This window comes from Emydura macquarii, unplaced genomic scaffold (assembly GCF_026122565.2).
Source record: "Emydura macquarii macquarii isolate MOO-44397 ecotype Brisbane River unplaced genomic scaffold, CSIRO-AGI_Emac_v2 contig_1483, whole genome shotgun sequence".
Taxonomy (NCBI): Eukaryota; Metazoa; Chordata; order Testudines; family Chelidae; genus Emydura; species Emydura macquarii.
This window is the reverse complement of record NW_027131620.1, coordinates 21,712,831-21,739,621: the sequence shown is the minus strand read 5'-3', so window position 1 is coordinate 21,739,621 and position 26,791 is coordinate 21,712,831. Positions and strand designations below refer to the sequence as shown.

General features: G+C 52.1%; 1 protein-coding gene across 1 annotated transcript in view; it reads left to right on the top strand.

Annotated features, from left to right (window-relative positions):
* Positions 1-227: 227 nt before the first annotated feature.
* Positions 228-26,791, top strand: part of L3MBTL1 (L3MBTL histone methyl-lysine binding protein 1) — a 40,914-nt gene continuing 14,350 nt past the window's right edge. Inside the window, exons 1-13 of the mRNA XM_067554658.1 lie at positions 228-377; positions 10,033-10,256; positions 11,299-11,443; positions 12,280-12,418; positions 13,266-13,389; positions 14,203-14,290; positions 15,495-15,586; positions 16,234-16,338; positions 17,680-17,815; positions 18,527-18,618; positions 20,212-20,363; positions 23,434-23,510; positions 24,235-24,320. Of these exons, the coding sequence (XP_067410759.1) occupies positions 242-377; positions 10,033-10,256; positions 11,299-11,443; positions 12,280-12,418; positions 13,266-13,389; positions 14,203-14,290; positions 15,495-15,586; positions 16,234-16,338; positions 17,680-17,815; positions 18,527-18,618; positions 20,212-20,363; positions 23,434-23,510; positions 24,235-24,320 (1,596 nt within the window). The 5' untranslated portion in view covers positions 228-241. The remainder of the gene's footprint in view (positions 378-10,032; positions 10,257-11,298; positions 11,444-12,279; positions 12,419-13,265; positions 13,390-14,202; positions 14,291-15,494; positions 15,587-16,233; positions 16,339-17,679; positions 17,816-18,526; positions 18,619-20,211; positions 20,364-23,433; positions 23,511-24,234; positions 24,321-26,791) is intronic.

The window sequence follows — 26,791 nt, the reverse complement described above, 5'->3', positions numbered from 1 at the left end:
TGTTGTCTATCGTGTGAGCTCCCCAGCAGTGACTCCTGCTGGGAGAGAGTGGGACTGGTGGTACAGTGAGCCAACCGTAGTCGGTGCTTTTAGGATGTTCGTCATACTGACCCCTGCTGGGCCTGGGGTTCCAGCTCATTCTGTCTGTGCTCCTTTGTTGAGTTCGTACCACTCAAGCTCTGACTGGCCTCCATCCCTGCTGGTTGCATTCCAGTTTTATGCCCCGTGCCCAGAGAAGGTGATGGATGGCAGAGTGGAAATGGAGGTCATGAGAAGCACCAAGGGGAATGCCGCTGGAGAGGTCAGCGTCCATCTGGTCGCCAACGAGAACACAGTGCAGAACACACACCTGCCAGCGACTGCCTTCATCATCCCAGGTATGTGTTCCGGGCGCCGGCGGTTGAGCATTCATCTGTGATACTTACACAGCCCCCATCAGCACAGTATTGGAGCACCTCACGATCTCTAATGTGTTTATCCTCACAACACTTATGTAAGATAGGACAGTGCCATTATCCCTATTTCACAGAGAGGCAATTGTGGCATAGAGAGACTAAAGGACTTGCCCAAGGCTGTACAGGAAGTCTGTGGCAGAGCTGGGACTTGAACCCAGGTCTCCCGAGACCTAGACTAGTGCCTAACTGTGGAACTCTCCTTCCTTTCTCCAAATAGCTCAGAATGTGTCCTCCATTTATGGAGTCACCTCCTCCCGCTCTTCCGGGACAGTCAGCAGGGTTTAAACGATGGACCACTGGCACTGTAGTGCAAATCTACTGCATGAGCCTCGAGAGCACCTCCATTCAACATCAGCAGTAGTAGGCTGTTATCTTCTATGTGGACCAGCCACATGAGGGGAAGGCAACTTACACTTTACAAGCCTGTTATTGTAGCAAATATTTGCCTAGCAGACTCTCACCCATGGGACATGCAGCGGGGCTTGGGGCTGGGATGATGTTCTGGGCACGCTTGTGCTGTAGATGTTTGTCTTGTTTAAGATCTTGCATTGATCCAGCCAAAGGATGAACCACAAGGCAGGGAAGTTGAGACCAGGCCTGTCGCCTTATCTCAGCATGCTGGCAGGGCAATGGCACGTAGGGCTGACTATGAGGGCTACGACGGGGAATCAGAACCCCTGGAGATGGGTGCACGTAGCTCTACAGCCCAGTTACCTAGAACATATCCTCCCCTATGTCCCTTTCATGCACTGTCTTCCTCGCCTTTAACTCTCACTTCCGTTCCCCCTCTTTCACTTCCTCCCCCATCTCTCTCCTTCCTGTACCCAGGTGGGCAGTATAAGCCCTGAGAGTGACCCCTGCTATGAATGGTTTTCTCTGTCTCCCAGTCAAGGGGGTGATTTGTGCTGCCTTGGAGACATTCCTGGTCACGGAAGTGCTGGTGCGTGTCCCAGGGCTCCTGCATCAAAGTGGTTCCCAGCACAGTTCCCCAGGGGAAAGTGGATGTTAACTAGCACCTGTTGGGGATGGTCCAGCACAGTTCCCCCACACTGCCAACACCCACCGGCCAGCCAGGATGATCGGCAGCTCTGCTCGTCCCTGTCAATGGATGTCCTGGGTGCAGGTAGCAGCACGTTGCCTGTTGATTGCAGTACCATGGAGTGGAGCAGAAAGACTGGGCGAGGGTTTCTAGTGGGAAGCTGGGTTGTAGCCTGTTGAGGGGTGTGAAGATGAGGACTAGGGAACCAGGAGGGGGTGCTGAGCAGTGGCGAGTTCTCACAGACCTATGCTTAGCAGCTGGGCCATGCATTCTGGGCCAGCTGCAGCTGTTGGGCTGAATTTGCAGAGTCCAGGCTTTGCCTGCACAAAATGGAGGGGCATGGAAGAGCTGCCTGGAAGCTCTCATAGAAGTCAGAGCAGCTGGGGGTTTGCTCTAACTCACCCTGGTGGAGCAGTGATGCAGCAGAGCCCTGCTCTGCCGTGCATTTTACAAACCCCTGAGAAATAAGAGAAAGACCAAGGAGAGTGTAGGCCCATTTCTCAATGAGGGAGGGAAAGACAATAACAGAAAACATAGCAACGGCCAAAAGTGTTCAATACCTTTTTTGTTTGTTTTCACCAAAACAGTTAGCAGTGATTGGACGATGAACATAGTGAAGATCAGTGTAAATGGGAAAGATCTGGGGCTAAAATAGGGAACGAACGAGTTAAGAATTACGTAGACAAGTTAAATGTCTTCAAAGTCGGCAGTGTCTGACAAAATACATCCTAGGATACTTAAGGAATTGGCTGAAGAGATCTCTGAGCCATTAGCCATTATCTTTGAAAACTTGTGCAGGACAGGAGAGATTCCAGAGGAATGGAAAAGGGCAAATATAGTTTCTACCTATAAAGAGGGGAATAAGGCCACCCCAGGAATTATAGATCAGTCAGCTTAACTCCAGTATCCAGAAAGATTATGGAGCAAATAATCAAACCATCAATTTGTAAGCACCTGGAAGATAATAAGGTGATAAGTAACAGTCAGCATGGATTTGTCATGAACAAATCATGTCAAACCGACATAATATCCTTCTTTGACTGGGTAAGAAGCCTTGGGGATAGGGAAGAAGCAGTAGATATGATATATCTCGACTTTAGAAAGGTGGCTTTTGATATTGTCTCACATGACCTTCTCATAAGCAGACTAGGGAAACATAGCCTAGACAAACCTGCTATAAGGTGGGTGCACAACTGGTTGGAAAATGGTATTCAGAGAGTAGTTATCAATAATTGACAGTCTGTATTGAGTAGGGTCCTTCAGGGATCTGTCCTGTGTCCAGTTCTATTCAATATCTTCATAAATTGTTTGGATAATGGCATAAAGAGTACACTTATAAAGTTTGTGGATGATACCAAACTGGGAGGGGTTGCAAGCACTTGAAAGAACAGGATTACAATTCAAAATGATCTTGACAAACTGGAGAAATGGTCTGAAATAATTAGGATGAAATTCAATAAGAACAAATACAAAATGTGAAATGACTGCTTAGGAAGGAATACGGTAGAATAGAAGGATCTGTAAGTTATAGTGGATCAGAAACTAAATATGAGTCAACAGTGTTGCAAAGAAAGCGAACATCATTCTCGGATGCATTAGCGGGAGTGTTGGAAGCAAAACAGGAAAAGTAATTCTTCCACTCTACTCAGCACTGATAAGGCCTCATCTGGAGTATTGTGTCCAGTTCTGGGCAGCACATGTTGGAAAATACGTGGACAAATTGGAAACAGTCCAGAGGAGAGCAACAAAATGATTAAAGGCCTAGATCAGTGGTTCTCAACCAGGGGTATGTGTACCCTTGGGGGTATGCAGAGGTCTTCCCGGGGGTACATCAACTCATCTAGAAAGTTGCCTAGTTTTGCAATAGGCTACATAAAAAGCACTAGCAAAATCAGTACAAACCAAAATTTCATACAGACAATAACTTGTTTCTACTGCTCTATATACTATACACTGAAATATAAGTACAATATTTATATTCCAATTGATTTATTTTACAATTATATGGTAAAAATGAGAAAGTAAGCAATTTTTCAGTAATAGTGTGTTGTGACACTTTTATATTTTTATCTGTTTTTTTTTTTTTACTAGCCAGTAGTTCTACTTCGAGTGATTGCTCATATCCATTCCAATATAGGTGAGCACACGCCACCGTGCACTGGTTCCCGGAACTTTTTTCCGCTTAGCAGATCCCGTAGGGCCGGCTGAGGCGCCCCCTGGAGTACCGCGCTCATGCCGCGGTATATGAGGCACCGCCGACCCTTCGGGCCCTCAGTTCCTTCTTTCCTCCTTACTGACTCTCTTAATCGTTGTTGAATAGTTTGAATAGTTTAGTGTTAAGTAGTTACATTAGTTAGAATTAGAATAGACGCCCTTAGGGGCTTAGTGCCGGGCCAGGCCCAGCTCACCCGGCTTCAAGTCTTGTGCCTCTTGCAGCAAGCCTCTTCCCGTGAGTGACCCTCACGATCGCCACCTCAAGTGCCTGGGGAGCAGCATTGGAGGGATACATGCAAGATTTGTAAAGCCTTCAAGCTGAGGACTCAGAGCGTGATATTCGGCTGAAGGCTATTTTGATGGAGGTGGCGCTCCGACCGGCCTCCGAACCACTGCGTTCCACCTTGGCACCGAGCGTCTCCTTGGTGCGGAGCGCTCCACCGGCACTGGAGTTGACCCGACACCGCCCATCCCCAGTGCCCAAAAAGAAACAGCGCCAGGGCTCAGAGCATCCATGATCCCCTGCACCACCTGTGCGGCCGGGGTCGAGCGAAGAGATGCACCAGCCACGGCCCATTGAGCCTGCTCCGGTGCCTGCATCTCCACGCAGGGAGCCTCCCCCGATTCCTTGGGGTGGGGGAGCGCCCCCGCAAGGACCGTCAACACCAGAGACTTTCCACGCAGCACGGGCCTTACTGGCCATGCCCACGCCTCTGTTCCCCCCTCAGCCGAGGGTGCGAGGACCGGTGTCCCGGGGTAAACCCGTGCTGGGTGCCTCTGGTGGATGGTTGAGACCCCCGTCAGGGGCGAAGTCTTCCACCAGACAGCCAGGGAGGGTAGAGGGCGGCAGCTCCCCTCGCAGCTCCGACTTGGAGTCGTCGAGCTCCTCCTCCCCGTGGCACTGAGGTCGGTCCCTGGCACCAGAGGCATTGCACTCGAGGCGGCTCCACTCCTAGTCCGCCTCACGCAGTGTGCGTAGCTCCCGCTTCCGCACCCAGGCACCGAGCCCTTCACCACCATGGCACTGGTCCCGATCTCCAGCACGGAGCCCAATGCGGAGCCCGGCACTGAAGGACCTGGCACCGAAAGACCCGACCACCTCGACCCGTCGCCGATCGCGGTCTTCGGAGTCGGGCTCGGCACTGAGACGCCATGGACGGCACTGTTCCCGGTTCCCGAAGGGCAAGCGGCATCGGAAGTCCTTGGTGCCGAGACGGAGGATGTCGTCATACAGCTCATCGGGGCGCGCGTCCTCCTGTCGGCACCGCTTGAGGCGGCACCGATGCTTATCTACCTCGTCAGGGTCTTCGAGAGGCTGGTCTCCAACTAAGAGGAGCAAAAGCCGGAGGCATCGCTGGCGCCAGTCCAGCGGCTCCGGGTCCCGCAAAGACAAGACCTGCCACAATGCTCTGCAGCTGGTACCGATGCCGGCACCGGGATGGCTGCAAGAGCCCTGGCAGTGGCCTTATTGGGGCCCATGGGGGGCACAGATGGGACAGGGAACTGTGTCAGTCCCATCTTCAGTGGTGCAGCCGGTGCCCCCCCGCCACCAAGCCAACAGGCTAAGGGCCTTTCCTCAGAGGAGGAATCAGACCCTGAGGAGGGACCCTCCACGGGGGCCCCTCAACAATCCTCCTCCTCTTCCCCTGATGAGGTGCCCCCCAGAGACCACAGGGTGCCCCTCCCAGACTTCAGGGCCCACTAGGAGCTCCTGAAAAGGGTGGCCTCTAATTTGAATCTCAAACTCAAGGAGCTCTTGGAGGAGGAGGATCCCCTCTTTGGGGTTGTTGAGTCAGTGGGACCATCAAGGGTGGCCCTACCCGTGCATGATAGGGTCCTTAAACTGGCCAAGGCCCTATGGCAAACCCCCACCTCGGTTGCCCCTACATCCAAGGGTGCCGAGAAAAAATACTATGTCCCGGCAGAGGGCTTTGAATTTTTGTTCATGCACCCGGCCCCAGGGACTCTGGTGGTTTGATGCGGCCAACCAGAGGGACAAGGAAGGTGGCCCAGGCACCACACCAAAGAACAAGGACAACAAGAAACTTGACTTGTTTGGCCGTAAAGTTTACTACACTGGAGCTTTGCAGCTCCGGATTGCGAACCACCAGGCCCTCCTAGGGAGATGCAGTCTTAACCTCTGGGACTCCATGTGGCAGTTCGCAGAGGGGTTGCCCCAGGACCAGGCAGCGGACTTTGCCACAGTCCTGGAAGAAGGCGTCATGGTGGCAGGGGAGGCGTTGCGAACCGCCAGTGACACTGCAGACAGCGCTAGCAGAGCCATGGCCTTTGCAATATCCATGAGGCGGTGTTCATGGCTGCAGTCATCGGGGCTGTCCCAAGAGGTGCAGCAATCTATACAGGACCTGCCCTTCGACGGGGCAGGCCTGTTCTCGGAGAAAACGGACAAGAAGCTGCACGCTCTGAAGCATTCGTAAGCTATGCTCCGTTCCTGGGGACTCTACACTCCCCAGGCCTCGAGGTGTCAGTCTCAGCCGCAGCCCCAATGCCAGGCACAGCCACCCCCTAGGCCATCGCCTAGACCATCTCATCCCCGTAGGGGCCAAGACAGGAGCAGGGGGTTCGGACGACGTGACCGCTCCAGCTTGTCCGCAGCCTCCTAGCAAGGGCCCTCTAAGGGGGCTAACAAAAAAAACAATTTTGATGGTGTGCCCGAGGGTTGCACCAATACCTCTCTCCCGGATCCACTCTTCCCGTTTGCAGACAGGCTAAGACCCTTCTACGCCGAGTGGCAAAATATCACCTCAGATCGTTGTGTCCTCAGCGTAGTTTTCAGGGGATATGTCCTTCATTTCACGGCCTTCCCCCCGCCCCACCCCGTCCCTCTTCAGAGACCCTTCTCACGAGCAGCTCCTTTTGCAGGAGGTGAATTCCCTCCTCCTCCTGGGGTCGGTGGAAGCGGATCCTCCGCAAGAAATAGGGAGGGTATTTTACTCCAGGTACTTTCTCATCTCCAAAGCAAAAGGGGGCCTGAGACCCATATTAGATCTATGCCGACGGAACAAATTTATCAAGCGTCTCAGGTTCCGCATGGTCTCCCTAGGTCTCCAGAGGTCTCCCTAGGTCTCCAGAGGTGGTGACTTTTATCTTCCACAAGTGGGGTGTTCCCCAACTGGACCTGTTCACATCGTCCTGGAACAGGAAGTGCCCAAGGTTCTGCTCGCTCCGGGGTCGCGAGCCGGACTCCATCTCCGATGCGTTCCTCATAGACTGGAAGGGGACCCTCATGTGTGCGTTTCCTCCCATTCTGCTCCTGCCCAAGGTCCTCTTCAAAATCAAGAGGGACAGAGCGGACATAATACTCATTGCCCCAGCGTGGCCGAGACAGCACTGGTTCAGTATGCTGCTGGACCTGTCGATCGCCCCGCCCATGGAGCTCCCAAGGCATTACGACCTGCTCTCCCAGGACCAGGGTTGCCTGCTGCATCCGGACCTGGACTCCCTCCACCTGACGGCCTGGAAGCTCTGTGGCTGATGGAGAGATAGAGCCTGCTCGGCACAGGTCCAACAAATTCTGCTGGGCAACAGAAAACCTTCCACTCAGGTCATGTATCGGGCCAAGTGGAGACGGTTTATCTGTTGGGCAGAGTCCCGGGGCATCCTGCTGAGCTGCTCGCCTATACAGGCGATCCTGGAGTATCTGCTCCACCTGAAACTCCAGGGTCTGGTGCTGTCCTCCCTGAGAGTCCACTTGGCGGCTGTCTCAGCCTTCCACCAGCTGCTAGAGGGGAGGTCCCTGTTTTCCCACCCCATGTCAGTCAGGTTCCTCAAGGGGATGGAGAGGCTTTACCCACAGGTCCGTGACCCGGTGCCTCCCTGTGATCTAAATCTGGTCCTCTCCAGACTAACGGGGCCCCCCCTTCGAGCCCATGGCTACATGCCCATTGTTCGTCCTCTCTTGGAAGGTAGCCTTCCTGGTGGCCATTACCTCAGCTAGGAGAGTTTCCGAGATAAGAGCTTTAACCTCGGAACCCCCCTACACCGTATTTTATAAGGACAAGGTGCAGTTGAGACCCCATCCAGCCTTCCTGCCTAAGGTGGTCTTCCAGTTCCACTATAATCAGGATATCTTCCTCCCCATGTTTTTTCCAAAACCGCACGGGTCGGAGGAGGAGCGGAGATGGCACTTGCTGGACGTGAGACAAGCTCTCGCCTACTACATCGAGAGGACCAGGCCGTTCCGGAAGTCGACGCAGCTGTTCGTGGCAGTGGCGGACCGGATGAAGGGCTCACCTGTTTCCACCCAGAGCATCTCCACCTGGATCACCGCCTGCATCAAGTGCTGCTACGAGCAGGCGAATGTACCGCTTCCAGGGGCTATTTCAGCGCACTCAACCAGAGCCCAGGCCTCATCGGTGGCCTTCCTGGAGAGAGTGCCCCTGGAGGACATCTGCAAAGCCGCTTCCTGGTCATCCGTGCACACCTTCATGTCCCACTATGCCATAGTGCAGCAGGCGAGAGAGGACGCGGGATTCGGCAGAGCCGTGATGATGAGAGCAGCTCACCGGTAACTCCTACCCACCTCCAAGGTATGGCTATTTAATCACCTATATTGGAATGGACATGAGCAATCACTCAAAGTAGAAAACAGGGTTACTTACCAGTAACTGTTCTCCTTTGAGATGTGTTGCTCATATCCATTCTACATCCACCCTCCGTCCCCGCTGCTGGAGTCGGCAGAAAGAAGGGACTGAGGGCCCATAGGGTCGGCGGTGCCTCATATACCGTTGCATGAGCGCGGTACTCCAGGGGGCGCTTAAGCCGACCTACGGGGTCTGCTAAGGGGGAAAAGTTCCGGGAACCAGTGCACGGTGGCGTACACACACCTGTATTGGAATGGATATGAGCAACACATCTCCAAGAACAATAGTTACTGGTAAGTAACCCTGGTTTTTTAACTGAGGTGAAACTTGGGGGTACGCAAGATAAATCAGATTCCTGAAAGGGGTGCAGTAGTCTGGAAAGGTTGAGAACCACTGATGCAGATGACCTACAAGGAAAGATTGAAAAAAATGGGATTTCTTTAGTCCGGAGAAGTGAAGTCCGAGGGGATGGGAACATAAGTCTTCAAGTACATAAAAGGTTGTTTATAAAGAAGAAGAAAGAAGAAATTGTGCTTCTTATCCACTGCGGACTGGACAAGAAATAATGGGTTTAAATTGCAGCAAAAGGAGATTTAAGTCGGACATTCGGAAAACTTCCTAAATGTCAGGATAGTTAAACACTGGAACAAATTGTCTAGGGAGTTAGTGAATCTACCTCACTGGAGGTTTTGAAGAACAGGTTAGACAAACCGCTGTCAGGGATGATCTAGATCAGTGGCTCTCAACCTTTCCAGACGACTGTACCCCTTTCAGGAGCCTGATTTGTCTTGCGTACCCAAGTTTCACCTCACTTAAAAACTACCTGCTTACAAAATCAGACATAAAAACTATGTGTCACAGCACACTATTATTGAAAAATTGCTTACTTTCTCATTTTGTCTGTATGAAATTTTAATTTGTACTGACTTTGCTAGTGCTTTTTATGTAGTCTGTTGTAAAAACTAGGCAAATATCTAGATGAGTTGATGTACCCCCTAGAAGACCTCTGTGTGCCCCCGGCGGTACACATACCCCTGGTTGAGAACCACTGATCTAGATAATACTTAGCTCTGCGTTAGTGCAGGAGACTGGACTAGCTGACCTCTTGAGTCTTTTCCAGGCCTATATTTCTATGATTGCATGACCCCCATCAGTCCTCCGCCATCCCCTCTTGCTGGAGGTGGCTGCACCATGTCTGCCAGCTTTGTGCCTGCATGAGTTATCCTGGGCTGGAGGAATTATCCGCTGGCTCCCTCCAGCCAGAATATGGCCTCTTCCCACCATCTGAGCAATGCTGAGCTGCTGGGGTAGATCCGAGACTCTGGCCTGGCTCTGGATGGGTTCCAGCCATGAAGGAGCCAAGGCCTGGGTTGCTAGGACCAGATCTTTATCTGTGCGGAGCAGCTGCTCTTTTTTTTTTCTGTAGTTAGGGATGTAATTTGCTGTTCCCAACCACTGTGGCCGTGAGGTGTGTTGAGCTCTGAATTGGGGCATGATTCTGCGGGACGCTTGGAAAAAATAGCTGCTGTTTGAAGGCAGATCAGACCCCGACCGGCGGATGGACGTCTTTCAAGGAAACCATGACGCAAACCTAAGAGTCAGCAGGGACTGGGTGCCTGGCATCCATCATCCCTTGTGCTGTGTTTGGGGGCTGCCCTGCCCTGCCCCTGCTTCATGTGTATGAAGTGTTGTCCCTTTTTACCTTTTCGCCCTTCTCAAGCAAACGCAACCACCATCAGCCTCCCCACCAGCGCCTTAGAGATCCAGCGATTTCCCCGGGAGCCGCAGCGAAGTGCAGGGGCTGAGAGACTGGAGAGGGGGGCAGGGAACGAGCCAATCACAGCGACTGTCATCCCCCAGATCAGCGGGGTGCAGACCTGCAACACTGTCCGGGTGCTGGAGTGGAAAGATGGGGTGGCCACTTTGCCTGGCAGCAACTTAAGGGTAAGTGGAGGGAAGCCAGGCCCCTGTAGGTAGCACCCTTAACCAGGGCTGACGCTTCCCAGGGGAAGGATGAACTGGCAGGTTATGCAGCTGCTTTCCTACCAGGGCAGTAAGAGCTTCTCCTGTGGCTCCTGCCCTCCACGCCCATCCTTGGGATCCCACCTGCTGAGCCTGTTCCTTGTTAGCAGAGAGAGAGAGGTAGCCCTTTAAATCCCTGGCCAGCTTTCGGATAGAGTCTGGTGCAGGCGTGTCCGCAAACGGCTAACTGCGCACGCTGAAGGAGCAGACGTCACCGGCTCTGCATGTGCCCGTGGCTTTTCAAGGCACAGCCCTGGAGCTGGGCTGTGCATGCTTTTGCAGGCAAAACCCACCTTCGAAGCGCTGGCCCTAAGCATGTCATATAATGGCTGCGTTTAGAGGTAGATTGGCTGGTGTTTATGCTGAGCACCCCTTGGGGCTGGCTGGGTAGCTTAGTGCCAGCGAGCCACGCACGAAACACAGCTGTGGTGCCTGGACTGTGACAATAACCAGCGTACCCCGTCCCCTCTGCTACCTCAGTCCCTGGCAGCACCTGCCTCCACCCGGCCATCCCAGCCTTCGGACAGCACTCCGCCTCTCCCTGCTGTGTCAGCCGCCAGTCCAAACCTCGCCTCCCAGGCTACACAGTGGGTCAGTGGAAGGAAACCCCACAGCTCTCTTACCCCCATCCTGTACTTCGCCCTCTCTTGCCTGGTAGGGCTGACGTGGCACATCCAGCACCAGGGGAAGGGTTGACATTTATGAGGGAAGAGGGTCACCAGGGTTACATCTGAGTCTTAGTTATTCTTGCCTTGGGCCGCCCCCTTGGCCACCACACCAGGGATTGAACCAGGAACCTCCACATCCGAAAGCATGAGCTGCTACGACGAGCGAAGGCTTCCCCGCTGGGGCTGTACCAGACTCGCGTCCCCTGTGGGTGGGCCCAAAGGGGGACCTGTCACACCCTCACCAGTGGGTAACACTTTTATCTTCCTTCCCTTTTGTGTGTGCGTTAATAACCCAGTTCCGGATAAATGACTACGGGACGCTGAAAGTGGTGAGTGCCGATAAGCTCCCCTCTGTGGAGCCCCTAAAGGAGGCTCATGCGGAGAGAGACGGGGAGTCGGAGGTGGCGCCCGCCAGCAGGGACAATCCAACTGCTGCTCAGGGTAAGGATGCCAGCTTGGCTCAGTTTAGGTGCCTTGCTGGGCACCGTGACCTGCAGAGCGCTGGGAAGAGCCGGCACGTCCTCTGACCTGTGGCTTAGGGGGTGGGCGCAGCGCTGGGGAGCTTTCAAGGGAGTCCCACGTGCTTGCACTGGCCCTTTTAGCCTCTGCTGCCTTTAGGGACATGAAAGCCGCGTTCCCGTCGGTGGGGGTGTTAATATCTGTCCCACTCGGCCTTGGGGACGGAGGTTTCTGCTGGTGCCTCTCCTCTGAAGTGACCTCAGATCCGAAAGGGAGGATGGGGTGGATGGTCTCCGAAGCTGCTGCAGCTCTGCCTCCCATCCCCTCCAGAGAGATCCCCACTCCTGCCCTAGAGATGGGCATTTGGCTTTCCCTAGTGGGACATCCAGAAGGCTCTTTTATCCGCTTGTTGTCAGCGTCTTCTGGAGGGCCAGTCACTCACCGAGCCTATGGCCCTGTCCCAAAAGCCGGCTGGAGCCAATGGGTCGTTTTCAGGCAAAATTTTTCCATGAGGCTTCCTCCCCCTCTTTACCACGTGAGCTTCATGCCAAGGAGTGAGATGGTCCGTCCTGGCCCAGCACAGCCCAGCAATCAGCTGCACACTGGCTCTGCCAAGCTGCTGACCACGGGGCCTGCTTCCAGAGTGCCCCCCTTAAGCTTGTCCCAGGGATAGGGCTGAAAGAGAGCTTCAGCTTTCCCCACATTCAGCTCCCCAGCCAGCGCCAGGTGGGAGGCAGATGTCTTCTGACCTGTGCTGTTCTTCCCCAGCGGCTGTGGCCCATGGGGGTTCACTTCTCTTTCCCTCTCTCCTGACTCAGATGTGCCCGAGCAGCCCAAGTTGCCGACAGCAGAGAGCATGTGCCACTGTGACACCTGCGGCCGGAGACATGTGTCGGAGGGGGCCCGGGAGGGCAGGGGATTCTGCAGTGAACGTTGTCACCGGCAGTTCAAGGAAAGGTATAGGAGATGCCGCTGTGGGGGGAGGAAGAAGGGAAATGCTCTGAGCCAAATCCTGTCTGTCTGTCTTTCTCAGACCTGCCTTTGTCCTCTAGAGGAGAGGGGAATAGAGGGCGGCGTGTCTCTGTGGCCTGGGTGAACCTCTCTCATTCCTGTGAGTGGGTTATTCTACAAGCAAGCTCAGAGGATGACCCTGGCCCCACTGAAGTTAAGGGGTGGTTGCCATTGAGTTCAGCGGGGCCAGGCTTTCCCTCAGCTTGTCTATGGTCTCAGTGCAGGAGTGGGCTGTGCCTGGTGCTGTGAGAAGCTTCCCCAGGGAAAGGTGCCCTGAGATCACCTTGATTCCCGAAGGACACGTTTTCCCTCATCTGGTTTCCCAGCTCACAGATGAGGGCAGGCCACCACATGTAGATCTGGATTTCCAGTGCCCCATCATTCAGCATTGCTTGGATCCAGGCATTTGGTCCAGACCTTTATAAAGATCAGTCCATCCGGATCTGGAGCTGGATTTGGAACCCCAACGTTCGAGGATACTTGGATCCAGGGTTTTGGTTCAGGCTTATCTCTTAATTTTGACCTCATGAAGACACGTGTTCTTGGTAGATTGCTCATGTTAATCATGAGTAACTGTGTGTGTGTGTGTGTGTGTGTGTGTGTGTGGAGGGAGGGTAGGTGTGCATATGTGTGCATGCTCACACATAGATGTTTGTGCATGTGTGTGCATATGTATAGGCACTGGAGTGGGAGTGGAGAGACTTAAAGGGTGATTGCTGACATCCTATCTCTTGCCAACATGCAGTGCTTCTCCTTTCTGCTGCTGAGTGTTACGATCCCTTCTCCCCTGCAGATCTGTCATAGTGGAGAACTCTGCCGGCAGCACTAATGCCACCGAAATCCTCAAGCCAGTGAAAAAACGGAAAAGAAAAGATTACCAGAGCCCTTCGGAGGAAGAGTATGAATCAGAGCAAATGGTAGGGAGCGGGAAGGCACAGAAGGGACAAGATCACACACAGATATTTGGATGTCCAGACATCTTCTCTGTCTGTGCGGGGGGGTCTCTCTCTCTCTTCCTCCACCCTCCTTTTTTATTTATAATTTTCAGTGCTATATCAATTATATGTCCAAGTATTAATCAGAAACTGATAACTCCAAGGGAGGAAAAACCAGACATCTAAAGGGACCGACCTTCGAGTTGTCTAGATGTTTTGGGCAAGATTTTCAGAAGATTCAGTGGATTGGGTGAAAGTTGGGTGCTGAGCACTTCTGAAAATTGAGGCACTTCTATACCCATCCCCGAGCTCCATGAGAAGCCTGGCCTCTTGAGCATGGAGCGCTGAGAAACTACATCTAAAAACAAGAGAGCCTCTGCCTTCCTGATCCGGATGCTGTGTTCTGGGGCATAAAGCACCAACTGGCCAAAAATAAATAAATAAATAAGATGGCACTGCCCACAGTAAATCCATCCTTAGTGAGATCATTTCAAATCCACTCCCAAATCCTTCTCCGACAGCTGCAGTCTACTCATAACTGGGTCCTCCTGGCTGTCCGTTTCTGGGATTTGGGTATCCAAAAATTCTTGAGGACCATCATAATCAAAGAAAGGATGAGACCAGGTCTTGGCTGCTTTGTGCTGCACCAGCTGGTCTGAGGGTAGAGCATTTAAATGCCAGGCACAAATGCATAATGCTCACCTCCTATAGGATAGATGGGTGGCCTGCGTGTGAATTCAGACATTAAGAGGGCGGTGAGTGACTTACTACAGTTCTCTGTACTCTCATGGTTAGGAGGAGAAGCAGGAAGAGAGAAAGAACTCAGAGGGAGACCCCACTATCAGCAACACAGAGAGCGAAGAGTGGCGCATGAACCAGCACGGTAAGGGATGCGGCAGAGCAGCGTCTGGTGGCTGCCTCCCCTGCAGCAGCAGCAGGGGAAAAAGTCAGCTGCAGTGTCCTGCTTGCAGTGCAGGTGACAAAGTCCGGGAGGGGGCATGCCTGCAGCTCACGGTGCCACCGGAGCCCCACCGATGAAATGACATCACCTTGTACTGCATGGGTGATTAGCCATAGGCACTGCCAGACTGGTTCAAAGCTAAGGTCCAGCTAGTTCAGTGTCCAGTCTCTGAACGCATCTGCTGATAGGATTGAGAGGTGGGTTCCTAGAGCCCCTTTCCATCAAGAGATCTTTCCAAGTAAGCTGAGGAGGGATGGCCCAGGGATTAGGGTGCCAGGTTAGGAGACCTGGGTTCAATCCCTGCTGTGCCATGGACTTCCTGCGTGACCTTGGGCAAGTCAGTTAGCCTCTCTGCGCCTCAGTTCCCCCTCTGTGCAATGAGGCTAATAGCATTTGCCTTCCCCCAGGCATCAGCAGCAGCTAGCACTCAGCCTTGCCAGCTGGTTAGCTCCTGTGCTAACAGAGCTGACGGGTCTCTGGCTGGTTTGGGGACTCCCTTTTGTTGTCTTTACAGCTGCTCCTGAGCCTTTGGTTGGATTCAGAGGAATGGGACTTGGGCACCCCTCTCCTTGTGGTGGCTTTGAAAGATTCAGCCATTGTTGCTGGCTAGCTGTAAAATGTAGCTGGCTACTGGGTTCTCCTTAGGGTTTCCTGTGCTGTATACAGTGTGATTCTTTTCTTGTGGGCCCCTGGGCCCCTAACTATAAGCACCTTGTGAAGGGATAAAGCGAATACCGGCCTGGCTCTGGTATGCGTGGGAGATGGCTTTTCATCTCACCCTTCTAGCTGAATAGCCATCCAGACGGACAGACGGGACTTTGGCCTAATGTCGCGCCTGGAGGGGGGTGCCTGAGGTGACTGGGGATGGGAGCAGACCACTGGGGGCCCAGGATACAGATGTGCATCACTCACTAGACAGGCCCACCTGTGCCTTCCCCCAGCTCTGAACACGGGTGACAGTGGTTGGGGACTGGTGAAGGGCCCCGCATGCTGCACTCTCAGGGGCTAGGAGTGGGGAGCTGGTCTGCCTTTACCGGACCAGCTCAAAAGTCGCTTCCAAAGCAGACTCACCAGATCTTCAGCAGCGTCTGTGAGTGGCTTGTGTGTGCGTTTCTGCCGAGCTCAGGTTCCAGCGAGGAGAAGAAAGAAGGCTGGTCCTGGGCATCCTACCTGGAGGAGCAGAAAGCTATCGCTGCCCCTTTAAATCTGTTCCAGGAAGTGAGTTGGGATTTTCCTTTCCTTTTTTCTCCTCTCCGTCTCGTTCCTGTTTTCTAGCTGTGGGGCTCCCAGCACTTGAAGGTGCGCGATGCCCAACTCTTCATCCTGGGGTAACCAGCCGTCTTCTTCTGCCGCTCTCCGGCTTTGCTCTGGCCTGACTCCTAGCCCTCCCCTTGGTGGTCTTGCCCCCCCCACTCAGTCTGTTTGCCCAGAAAATGCCCTATAAAGTGATGACCCTGGCATGCCTTTCTCTTCTGTCCCTTGATTCTGTCCCACACCAGCCTTCGTGAGCTGTCTAAAATGCCAGCCGTCCACTGGCTGGGAAACATGCGTCTAATTCACTCTGTGAACCGCTCTCCTCCTGCCTTTGTCTGGGCAAGAGATGAGCCCAAAGCCCGAGGTGTAAACACCCCTATAGTTAGGGGAGGCTCGTCTCTAAGCTGGGCTCACAGCACTCGGGCGCATGCGTGGCAAGCCAGTGCTGTAGCATTTCCTGTCCTGTTGGCGATGAGAGAAACAAACTACAGAGAATGGCTTTAAAAACCAAAACCCCATCAGTTTACCCCCTGCCTGATCTCCTGAAGCTGCTGCCACCCGAAGGGCTGTGATGTGTGATTGGAGCAGGTCTATTCCTCTCTTGTTTTCAGTACCAGTCAGTTGCCCAGCACAAGAATGGCTTTAAGGTGGGGATGAAACTGGAGGGCATCGATCCCCAGCACCCTTCGATGTACTTCATTCTGACGGTGGCAGAGGTAAGATGTAGGACTGGGAAGGACTTCCCGGGTCATCTAGTCCAATCTCCTGCTATTGCAGGGAACCCAGTCACGTGATCTTGTTAAGAAACTTCTCGAGCTCCAACTTAACACTGGTTGGGTGGTCTGCCCCCACTCACCACTGGAAGGCTGTTCCAGAACCTGCCTCCTGTGATGGTTAGAAACCTTCTTCTGTGTGATATTGCCCTTCTGGGTCTTCTCGGCACAGCTGCCGCTTCAGGCCAAAAGCTCCTGCCTGCCTTTCCCTGCTCCTCCGAGGCACTTTCCCCTCTCGTGCTCGCAGCCGTGTTGTGGGAGGGGATTCCAGGGTGCAAATGGAAATGTTGTGCAGGAGGTGACTCTGCACCTTTAGGTTCTCCCTTCAATTCCAGGGCTGGCTGGCAGTCACCAAGACCCACACTGTCGCCTGGCCAGCCAGCCGTGTGTGAAATGAGCTGGTGGTTCGGGGGTGTAGGTCAAGTGAGCCGGTGGTGTCAGTCGGGTTGATAGTGGACAGGTGGGCGCATCGCAGAACCACCGTCTCAGTTGGCACCCACATTAGCACGGTCAGCAGAGGGACCAAGGCATGAGTAGACCCTGGAGCCGGAAGTACCCTGCGGGCCTTGAGTTTCTGTCTCTTGTACAGGCTCAGCCACATTGGTGGGGCAGTGAATAAGGGCTTGTTCTTCCACTGACCCATCTACACGCGTTCTGTGGGTAAACAGAGGCCTTCAGCCTCTAGGCTGTCAGGACAAACCCTTCCATCTGTGCTCCCTTCATGTAAGGTGCAGAGTCTGTGACACACAGCACTCACGGGCCAGCACCTGGAGTCTGTGCGGTTGTTCTTCACGGTGAGAAATTCCACTAAGCAGCTTGTTTAGGTTATTTCTTGCTGCTGGCAATATATACACTGGAGCAACAACCCCTTGCAAAACGCTTTTGAGAAGAAGAGGGGGGAATTTGCCACGGTGAGATCTTTATAACGCTGGATCCACCCCAAGGCCAACGGCGTCACCATTTCATGCCGTGTCCCAACAAGCCAGGCCGGTACTGTGGGGTAGAAGTACTGGGGCCGGTGGCTCGGTGCTTGCCCTGTTCCCATGTTAAATGCACAGATCTTAATGCATTTTCCTGATTCCTGGTCCCAGCGTGTTAATATGGCTCTCTGGCTTTTTCAGCAAGATATCAAGGAGATAAAGTGATGGGGGTCTTTGCAGTGCTTCTGCATGGGATGCCGGCCAGGCTTCTTTGGCACGTGTTACTTGATGGGCGTAAGAGCACGCATGGGGCAGTGCTGCTGGGCGTTCTCATCCTTCAGTTCCCCTCTGCTCCCCACTGTAGGTATCTGGCTATCGGATGCGCCTGCACTTTGATGGCTACTCCGAATGCCATGACTTCTGGCTGAACGCCGACTCCCCCAACATTCATCCTGCCGGCTGGTTTGAGGAGACGGGGCACAAACTGCAGCCCCCGAAAGGTAAGAGGTCGGTGACCTCACGACTGTGGATGCTGCTCCAGATGGGCCTTCCCCTTGAGTGCTGGCAGTCAGGAGGCATGGAGTCTGCGGGACCCCTGAGAAGAAGAGGGCTGGTGGTTATGTCTTCATCAGTGCTCAAGCAGAGGGGAGAAGAGGAGACAGTGGTGTTTCAGAGGGAGGAGTAAAATCTTCCCACCGGGGGAGGGAATGGCACAGTGTGTTAATGTAGGCGTCTGTCACGTCTGGGTTCGAATCCTGCTCAGGTGCTGAGCCTTTTAGTCCCAGGCGTCCCGGTCCCAGCCAGGAGTACAGTGAGCAGCACTGAAAAGCAGATGTTTGGGGCCTGACCCTGGCAGGGACCGAGCACACAGAGCAACGGGGAGCTGATTGCTTGCTGCCCTTCGCCCCTGCAGCTGGCGCCTGCACTGCAGCATTCCCCATTCCATTCTGAGCATAGAGGGTGCCACAACCACTGCGCTGCCTTGTGCACCCGTCGAGGAGTGAGGATGGCTGCAGCACAGCAGATGGCCAGCGGGTGCCGGGTGGGAGGCAGTGGCTGGCTGTTGGCTCCTCAGTCTGGTGTCTGTGCAGGGCTTTGAAGCACAGCATAGAGGAAGCACCCCCATCGTTGCGGGTCCTGCAGGCCTGCGGCAGAGCGGCTCCTCTCTCTGTACGTTTGCTGCTGTCTTTTCTTTCCCTGAGGGTGTTTAGGTTACAAGGAGGAGGAATTCAGCTGGACCAACTATCTGAGGCTAACGAAGGCTCAGGCAGCTCCCAAGCACCTCTTTGCGACCCCAGCCAATGTGAGTGGCAGATCCTCTTCCTCCTCCTCCCAAGCAAAGACCTCTCCGTACACATGCAATTCCCCCACAGAGGGGATCTCTCCACCAGTTTTGCTTTGGCTCCTTCCTCCCAACATCACCCCCCCACTCCTCTCCCAATCCCAATAGTAATGCTACTCCTGAAATGGGGGTCGACCCACAGAGAGCGGGATAGGCCTTTTCATGCCCCATGCATGCAGAGGACACTGTAAACTCGTGCCAGTGTCACCACCCTCAGTAATGCTGGGGGTTGTCCAGATAAGGGGGTTTTGTTTGGACCCATCTCTAATAGAGCCTATATCTACACTTCCAGTGGTGCGTAGAGTACAAGCACTACATGTGCGGCTACACGCTGCGGTGAAAAGCTCCAGCAGTGAGGAGAGGCTCTGGCAGGGTGGAGACAGCTGTGTAGACACGGGAGGCATCGCTTGGGTGTGTAGAGAACAGTGCAGGACATATACGGGGAGGGGTTCAGGCGTTCACTCCGCTTTATTCACCTAATCTGTCCCTCCCCGCCTACACTGCTATTTATACCCATGCTAGCAGGGCATGCAGTGTCTGTACTCCACCTGCTGCCACAAATATAGATGTAGCCACAGACAATTAGAACTGGTCCCAAATATTTTTAAAAGAACTTTTTCCCAGGAAAACGTTTCTTTTGAAATGTTCTAAATTTTTTTTAACCAAAAAAAGGTCAGTGTTTCATCTGTGTCCTTTCTTTCTCTCTCTCTCTTTCTTCCATGTTCTCCCCTTTTTTCAGAGAAAAGAGAAAAGAGAGAGAAAGGGGTGGAGGGAGGGGAGGGGAGACCTGGATTTTTTTTTTTTTTTTACAAAGAACCCTGAACAAAATATACTTTTTGCTGAAATTTTCAAAATTTTTGAGGGGGGGGGAGCAACCCCTCCCCCACCTTATCAGTTCTTAAACAATAAATAATAACAATCCATCATTGCCTCTTTGATAAATTCAGCAAATAATGTGTGATTGTCACACCGATTTATCGTTCAGCTCTGTCAGTGAGGTATCTGTGACACAGGGTTTTACAGGAATGTTATAGCTGAGAAGACCAGACCAGATGGGTGTGATGCTGGTGAGGGAGGTTTCGGATGAGAATACAAACTCCTAGTAAAAAAGGTTGTTGCTAGATCTTGGAAAGCAATGCTGGAAACAAGTGACTGATTACTGACCCTAACTCTCAGGGAGGGCTTGTTCTGCTCTGGGAGGCAGCATCTAGCAGGGGTGTGGCAGTCAGGATTCTGCTTTATCTTCTCAGATCTGTGAGTGATTCTCCCTGTGACCTAAGCCACGGCACATAGCTTCCCTGTGCCTCAGTTTCCTCACCTGTGGCCGTTTCCCGGGGGGGCGGAGAGGCTAAATTCACTGATGTTAAAAGCTCTTTGGGCCCCTCCGATGAAGTGCACAGTGCTACTGCTTAAGCGTTCCGGGTGGGGGTGTCCAGCCGCTGCTCCCCACGTGGTGAGAAGTCAGGGCTGTGTGCGGAAGGGCTGGGGACAAAGCCATAAGAGCAAACCAACTGGTTCCCAAACATGCCTACCTCACTTCTCTCCTTTCCCCAGAGCACTGCTCCCACGGGATTCCAGGTGGGCACAAAACTTGAAGCTGTGGACCGCATGAACCCTTCCTTGATCTGCGTTGCCACGGTGACGGACGTGGTGGACAATCGTTTTTTGGTGCACTTTGACAACTGGGATGATACTTATGACTACTGGTAAGAACAGGGGCATGCCCTTCCAGCTGCAGACCAGCGGCCTGCCTCATCGAGCTGCCTCCTGCAGTAACTGCCACTGGATGCTTCCTGGGATGTGGACAGATTCTATAATGCACTTGGCCAGTTGTCTGATACTGTCCCAAGAAGGTGAATTTCTTCCTGCTCCTCCTCCGCCCCCCCCCCCCCGGTGAAGCATGAGGAAATATCAAACATTAACGGGACCAAGTCATTCCCCACCACAGCCCCTTCTAGTCCATGATTCTACGCCTCTAGTGATAGGCCTGAACCAAACCCTAGTTCTGAGCCCACCTAAACTTTGAGACCCTTCAGACCTTGATTCAAAGTTTGCAGCTCAGGCCCATTTTGGATTAATTCTAGGCTGTTAGAGACTCTGCTTTTGTAGCAGAGTTTAAGCCCAACCTCATAACCAGCAATCTCTGACCCTCCCATCACACCCCCGTCCTGTCACCTGGAGAGCGGCGGCATCACAAACACTTGGTGGAATGATGAATATCAGTGGGACGCGGTAATATCAGGGTACAAAATAAATAGAAATTTGCAAAATATATAGGAATGATAGAGTAGGTTGAGCTGGTGGGAGTGTGGCACTATATGTGAAAGAAAGAATAGAGTTAAATATAGTAAAAATCTTAAATGACTCAATAGTACCATAGCATCTCTATGGATAAAAATTCCATGCTTGAATAATGAGTATAGCAGTAGGAATGGGTTACCTAGGAAGGTGTGGAATCTCCATCTTTAGAGGCTTTTAAGCTGCGGCTTGACAAAGTCCTGGCTGGGATGGTTTAGCTGAGGTTAGTCCTGCTTTGAGCAGAGGGTTGGACTAGATGACCTCCTGAGGTCCCTTCCAACTCTAATATTCCATTATTCTATTCTATGAATATACTCCTGACCAGGATGGAACCTGTAACTGAAATGATCAGGGAGATTAGAGAGGCTACAAAAACAGAAAGCCCAACAATAATGGGGGATTTCAGCTATCCTATATTGACTGGGTACACGTCACCTCACGACAGGTGCTGACATAAAATTTATAGACACCATAAATGACTGCTTCGTGGAGCAACTAGTCCTAGAACCCACAAAGGGAGACGCAATTACTGATTTCGTTCTAAGAGGTGCACATGATCTGGTCCAAAAGGTGAATATAGAGAACTGCTCAGTAATAGTGGCTGTAATGTAATTAAATTTAACATCCTTGACAGGGGCAAAATGCCAAAGAAACCGACCACAGTATCATTTAACTTAAAAAAGGACGAAGCTAATTAAATGGAAATTAAAAGGAAGAATCACAAATTAAATGCCTGCAAGCAGCATGAAAATTATTTTAAAACGTCATAATAAAGGCTCAAACTAAATTTATACCCAAATTAAAAAACAACAACAACAATAATTAAAAACAGTAAGAGAACCAAAAAAATGCCACCATGGCTAAACAACAGAGTAGAAGACGTGGTTAGAGAAAAAAAGATATCCTTTAAAAATTGGAAGTCAAATCCTACTTAGGAAAATAGAAAGGAGCATAAACTGTGGCAAGTCAAGTGTAAAAATATAACTAGGCAGGCCATAAAAGAATTTGAAGAGCAACTAACAAAAGACACAAAAACTAACAGCAATATTTTATTTTAAGTACATCAGAAGCAGGGACTCCGCCAAACAGTCAGTGGGGCCCCTGGACAATCCAGGCACTAAAGGAGCACTCAAGGAAGACAAGGCCATTGTGGAGAAGCTAAATCAATTCTTTGCATCTGTCTTAATTGCAGAGGATGAGAGGGAGATTCCCTCATTCTTTTTAGGTGACAAATCTGAGGCATTGTCCCAGATTGAGGTGTCAGTAGAGGAAGTTTTGAAACAAACTGATTCAATCAAACAGTGATAGGTCACCAGGACCAGATGGTATTCATCCAAGAGTTCTGAAGAAACTCAAATATGAAATTGCAGAACTACTAACTGTGGTATGTCATTTAAATCAGCCTACCAGATGACTGGAGGGTAGCTAATGTAATGCTGGTTTTTAAAAAAGGCTCCAAAGGCTATCCTGGTACTGTTAGGCCAGTAAGCCTAACTTCAGTATCAGTCAAATGGGTTGAATCTATAGGAAAGAACAGAATTATCAGACACATGGATGAACACAGCAGGTTGGGGAAGAGTCAACACGGCTTTTGTAAAGAAATCATGCCTCACCAGTCTATTAGAATTCTTTGAGGGGGTCAACAAACATGCGAACAAGGGTGATTCAGTGGATATAGTGTACTTGGACTTTCAGAAAGTCTTTGACAAGGTCCCACACACAAAAGGCTCTTAAGCAAAGTAAGCAGTCATGGAATAAGAGGGAAGGTCCTCTCATGGGTCAATAACTGGTTAAAATATAGGAAATCCAGGGTAGGAATAAATTGTCAGCTCTCACAATGGAGAGAGGTAACAGTGGAGTCCCCCAAGGGTCTGTACTGGGACCAGTACTATTCAACATATTCATAAATCTGGAAACTATTGGTCCCAGTGTGCTATGCTCCACGGGGATTTGAGTGACCAGGTCCAGAACTGGCCTTAAGCCCCACAAACTACATAGCCCCATGGATCACCTCACTTTGAAACTTCACAGGCTGACCCTGTCCCCCTCTCCAATGGCAAAGGGGCAAGGAATGTGTCTCTTCCAGCAATGGGACCGTAGAAGTAGCAAGACCTGACTTGCACACCAGCCTATTGTGCAGCTCTGGGCTTTGTTTATCCCTCCCCTGCCCCTCCCTCCCCCTGAAATGTGGGGTCTCATAGCACTGACCCTGCCAGGACCTGCAGTCCCAGGGGCTGCCATTCTCTCTGGAGGAGAAGGGCAGCCACAGGTGGTGGTGTAGAATGCTTTGGTTGGCATGTGGCTCTTGGATCATGCTCCAGCCACCAATGTGCTGTGCTGTCCCAGCTGGTGCCATCCCTGTGGCAGCACACCTGCCCTGGCTCCTGATGTGCTATGTGCTGCCATGGAGACATCATGTGCATGCCTTGGCTGTGACTGTACCTGCCTCTCCGGTGAGCGTGTATGTGTGTGCTGCAGGTGCGACTCCAGCAGTCCGTATATCCACCCAGTCGGCTGGTGTCAGGAGCATGGGAAGCCCCTCACACCTCCTCAAGGTGAGTACACAGCCAGGGACTGGATCCCAGGCTGTCGCTGGCCTCCACGCGCTGAACTGTGGTATATTGAACACGCTTGGGACCAAACGCTAATGCCCTGACTTAGCTGAAGGCTGGGGGAGTTTGGCTTGAGTAATAAGCAACTTGGGATTTTACCCATGGGAGTTTGTTTGTTTGTTTAAAAATAAGGACAGGTCTTGAGGCTGCTGCCAGCAATCCCTCCTGTTTTATTTCTCATTTTCCCAACACTTGACACACCCAGCGCCTTGCTAAGGATTCTGGGGAGTGTAGTCCAACAGGCATTTCCTGCACCAAGAGGTACTAGAATGAAAACTACCACTAAAGGGCACCCTGCAGGCTTGTTACCCTCCCTCCATGGCCAGCTGGAGCCAATGTTAAAGGGAAGGGGAAGAACTGAAAAAACCTTGCCCTGGATTGAGCTGCGCTAGCCCCATGTGCAGGGTGCTGGATGTGTCAGGCCAGCCAGCGAGCTGAGGGAGAGCCTGAGCTGTCAGATGCTGGCACAGGTGTCGCTTACTAACACGGCCCCCCAGCAATGGACTTTGGGGTGCAGAAGGAACTGAGACACTTCCAGGAATTTCCAGAGTTCCCTCCGGCCCCGGTGCAGACTGAACGCTGCCTTGGACCCAAGGGGAGCAAGGAATTGTGGGACATCCCCCCCAGAGGAGAAGCCCCTCAACCTGCACCTTGTTTTCCTATCCAGACTATCCCGATCCTGACAGCTTCAACTGGGAAAAATACCTGAATGAAACCGGAGCAGCTGCAGTGCCAGCCTGGGCCTTTAAAGTGGTGAGTGCCAGTGCCTGGCCCTGCCCCTGGTTCTGCTGGTGCATCACGGAGTGGTGAGCACTGGGCCTGTGGAGAGCCTGCTGTGCCCATGTGGGTCTTTAGAGTGGCGCCTGAGCTAGCCCCTCCCTTACAGAGTCTCAGCCATGCTGGGGTGGGCCATTGAAACAGGGGAGTTGGGCCCATCCCCCTGCAGACACAGGACTTGAATTCGTGCCCCAGATCTCATCTTTGGAAACTGGCCCTGTGCATGGTGAGGTTCGCCTGGTGGGCTGAGCCACACATATCATTGCCACATATTGTCCCTAGCTCGGGAGGTCACTGCGGGGCATTGCCACCCCCTGGGCGTTGGGAGGAAGCAGCAGCTGTGTAGAATCCCTCCCTCCTGGGCTTTGCAGCATGATGCCAGGAAACCAGATTGTCAGCCAGGTTTGTTAGGACCCGGGCTGACAGGAGATAATCGCAATGCACTGAAAGCTCCTCCAGACAGACAATAGCAGCATCCAATCAGCAGCCACTGATCCAGGCCCTGTGCTCCAAAAGGCTCCTCACCCTGACCTACCATCATGCATCAGCACAGCATTGATCTGGGTCTGTCCTTGATGTAATCCAACCCTGCTCCCACCATGCCCCACTGTCCTCCCTGTTCCACTCGTTAAACCCCAGAGACCCACTCTAGGCTCCCAGCCCCTCAGCCGTCGCCTCTCTTGGGGAGAGATCTGTGTCTCTCCACCTGCTGATGGGGCGTTTTCTAGGCTGCACAGTTCCCCACCTGCACTGTGCTGTCTCCAGCAAGGCAGACAGCCTAACCAGGCCAGCGTCTGTATTTTGCTTTCTTTCCAAAGGCTAGGAACAGTGTAATTGCTGACAGTCACAAGTTACCACCCAGTTTTTTCTAGGCAAGCACTTTTATTCTTAACGTGTGAGCATTGCAGAGAAAATATAAAACCATAAAAGTTCCTTTACGCATGCTAAAAGCTTACCAGAGATCACCCATCAGTCTTATGGAGCGTTAGGAGGCCAAAGTCCTTCCAACCCTTCCTAGGAGGGATTGAGGTCCTACCTGGAAAGAGGGTCCTGTACATTTGCTGGATCAGAAAGAAGGCCCTGAGACTTGGAGAAATAGCCAGAGTTTAAACTAAGTTCTTTTTCTGTGGGTCTCTGGACATTCCACTTTGACCCAGTATACGTGAGCCCTTCCAGGTGGTGGTAGCTCTCTGGAGATGTAACAAGCTGAGTGAATTTTCCCAGTCACCTCCCTCTGTTGTTAGTTCCTGGAGGGTTGTGATCCCCCTCCTCCATGAACTGTCGCTGGCCCACAGTGAGACTGTGACATCCTACTTGGGTTCTCAGAAGCATGGGCCACTGTGTCACCCCTTTCAGCCTCAGAAATGGAGAGCTTCGCTGCTGCTAAGCTCTGTGACAGCTCTCTGACAGGCCAGCCTGTCTGTCCTGCCAACAAACTCTTCAGGACTCTGCCAGTCCAAACCTTGCCTAGCAGGTAACAATTCATGAACTCCAGTTGCTGAGTTCCTCAGAGACGTCTTTCTGCAGTGCACAGCCAGCCCATCTCACTGTAACATTCACAAAACCGTGTCAAGTTCGCTACTGCTTTCAAGAGACCGTACATAGTGGCTTATTAACTTAACTGGGGTTGGGAGACTTATAGTGGCTTATACTATAGCTGGCTTATAGTAAAAGGGAAGCAAGTTTCCTAACACGACAGACGTTTCCGTGTTACCAAGTAGAAGGCATTGAGACAGAAATGGTTACAAACAAAAGTGAAAATATGCCTCTAAAAGTACATCTCCGCTTAACCAACGGGAGAGTCTTTTTTGTTCAAAGAAGTTTTACCACAGTCATTCCTCCAGCATGGCTGGCCTGTCCTTTAGCCAGGACCCCATACGGCGCTCAAAGCGCTTGATTTCTCTCACTCAAGTGAAGGATAGCTATAGGGTTTTCTCCATTCCTTTTTATAGTCCCATAAACCTTTGTAATATATTCTTTGACAAGTAAACTCAGACAACTTTCTCTTGCCTGCTGGGGCATAGATGCCATGCTGTCTTCTCCCCCACTTGGTAGGTTGATAGCTTTGTTTGCTTTATAAATAAATGTACCTTCATTGTCTCTGCTTGATGAGCAGGCCGGTCAGACAGGCAAATACATATTCCTTTGTCTAGGGCAGACTGGGCTTATGCAGTGCTTACCAAACACATTTTAAGAACGTTGTTTTAGCACATATTTATAACTCTTCGTACATACCCCATGCATATACCACACAACGGTGTAACCCGTTTGTATATGATCCCTTATGGGACATCTTTTAGATATAGGTTATGACAACTGTGTGTTAGGTGTAGTAAGTACGTTAGGCCTGACCAGAGTGGCCGATGCAGAATAGTGAACCACCAAGGGGCCTTTGTACAGTACAGTATGCGCTCCCAATGATATTGCAGGAAATTGCATTGTCCTCT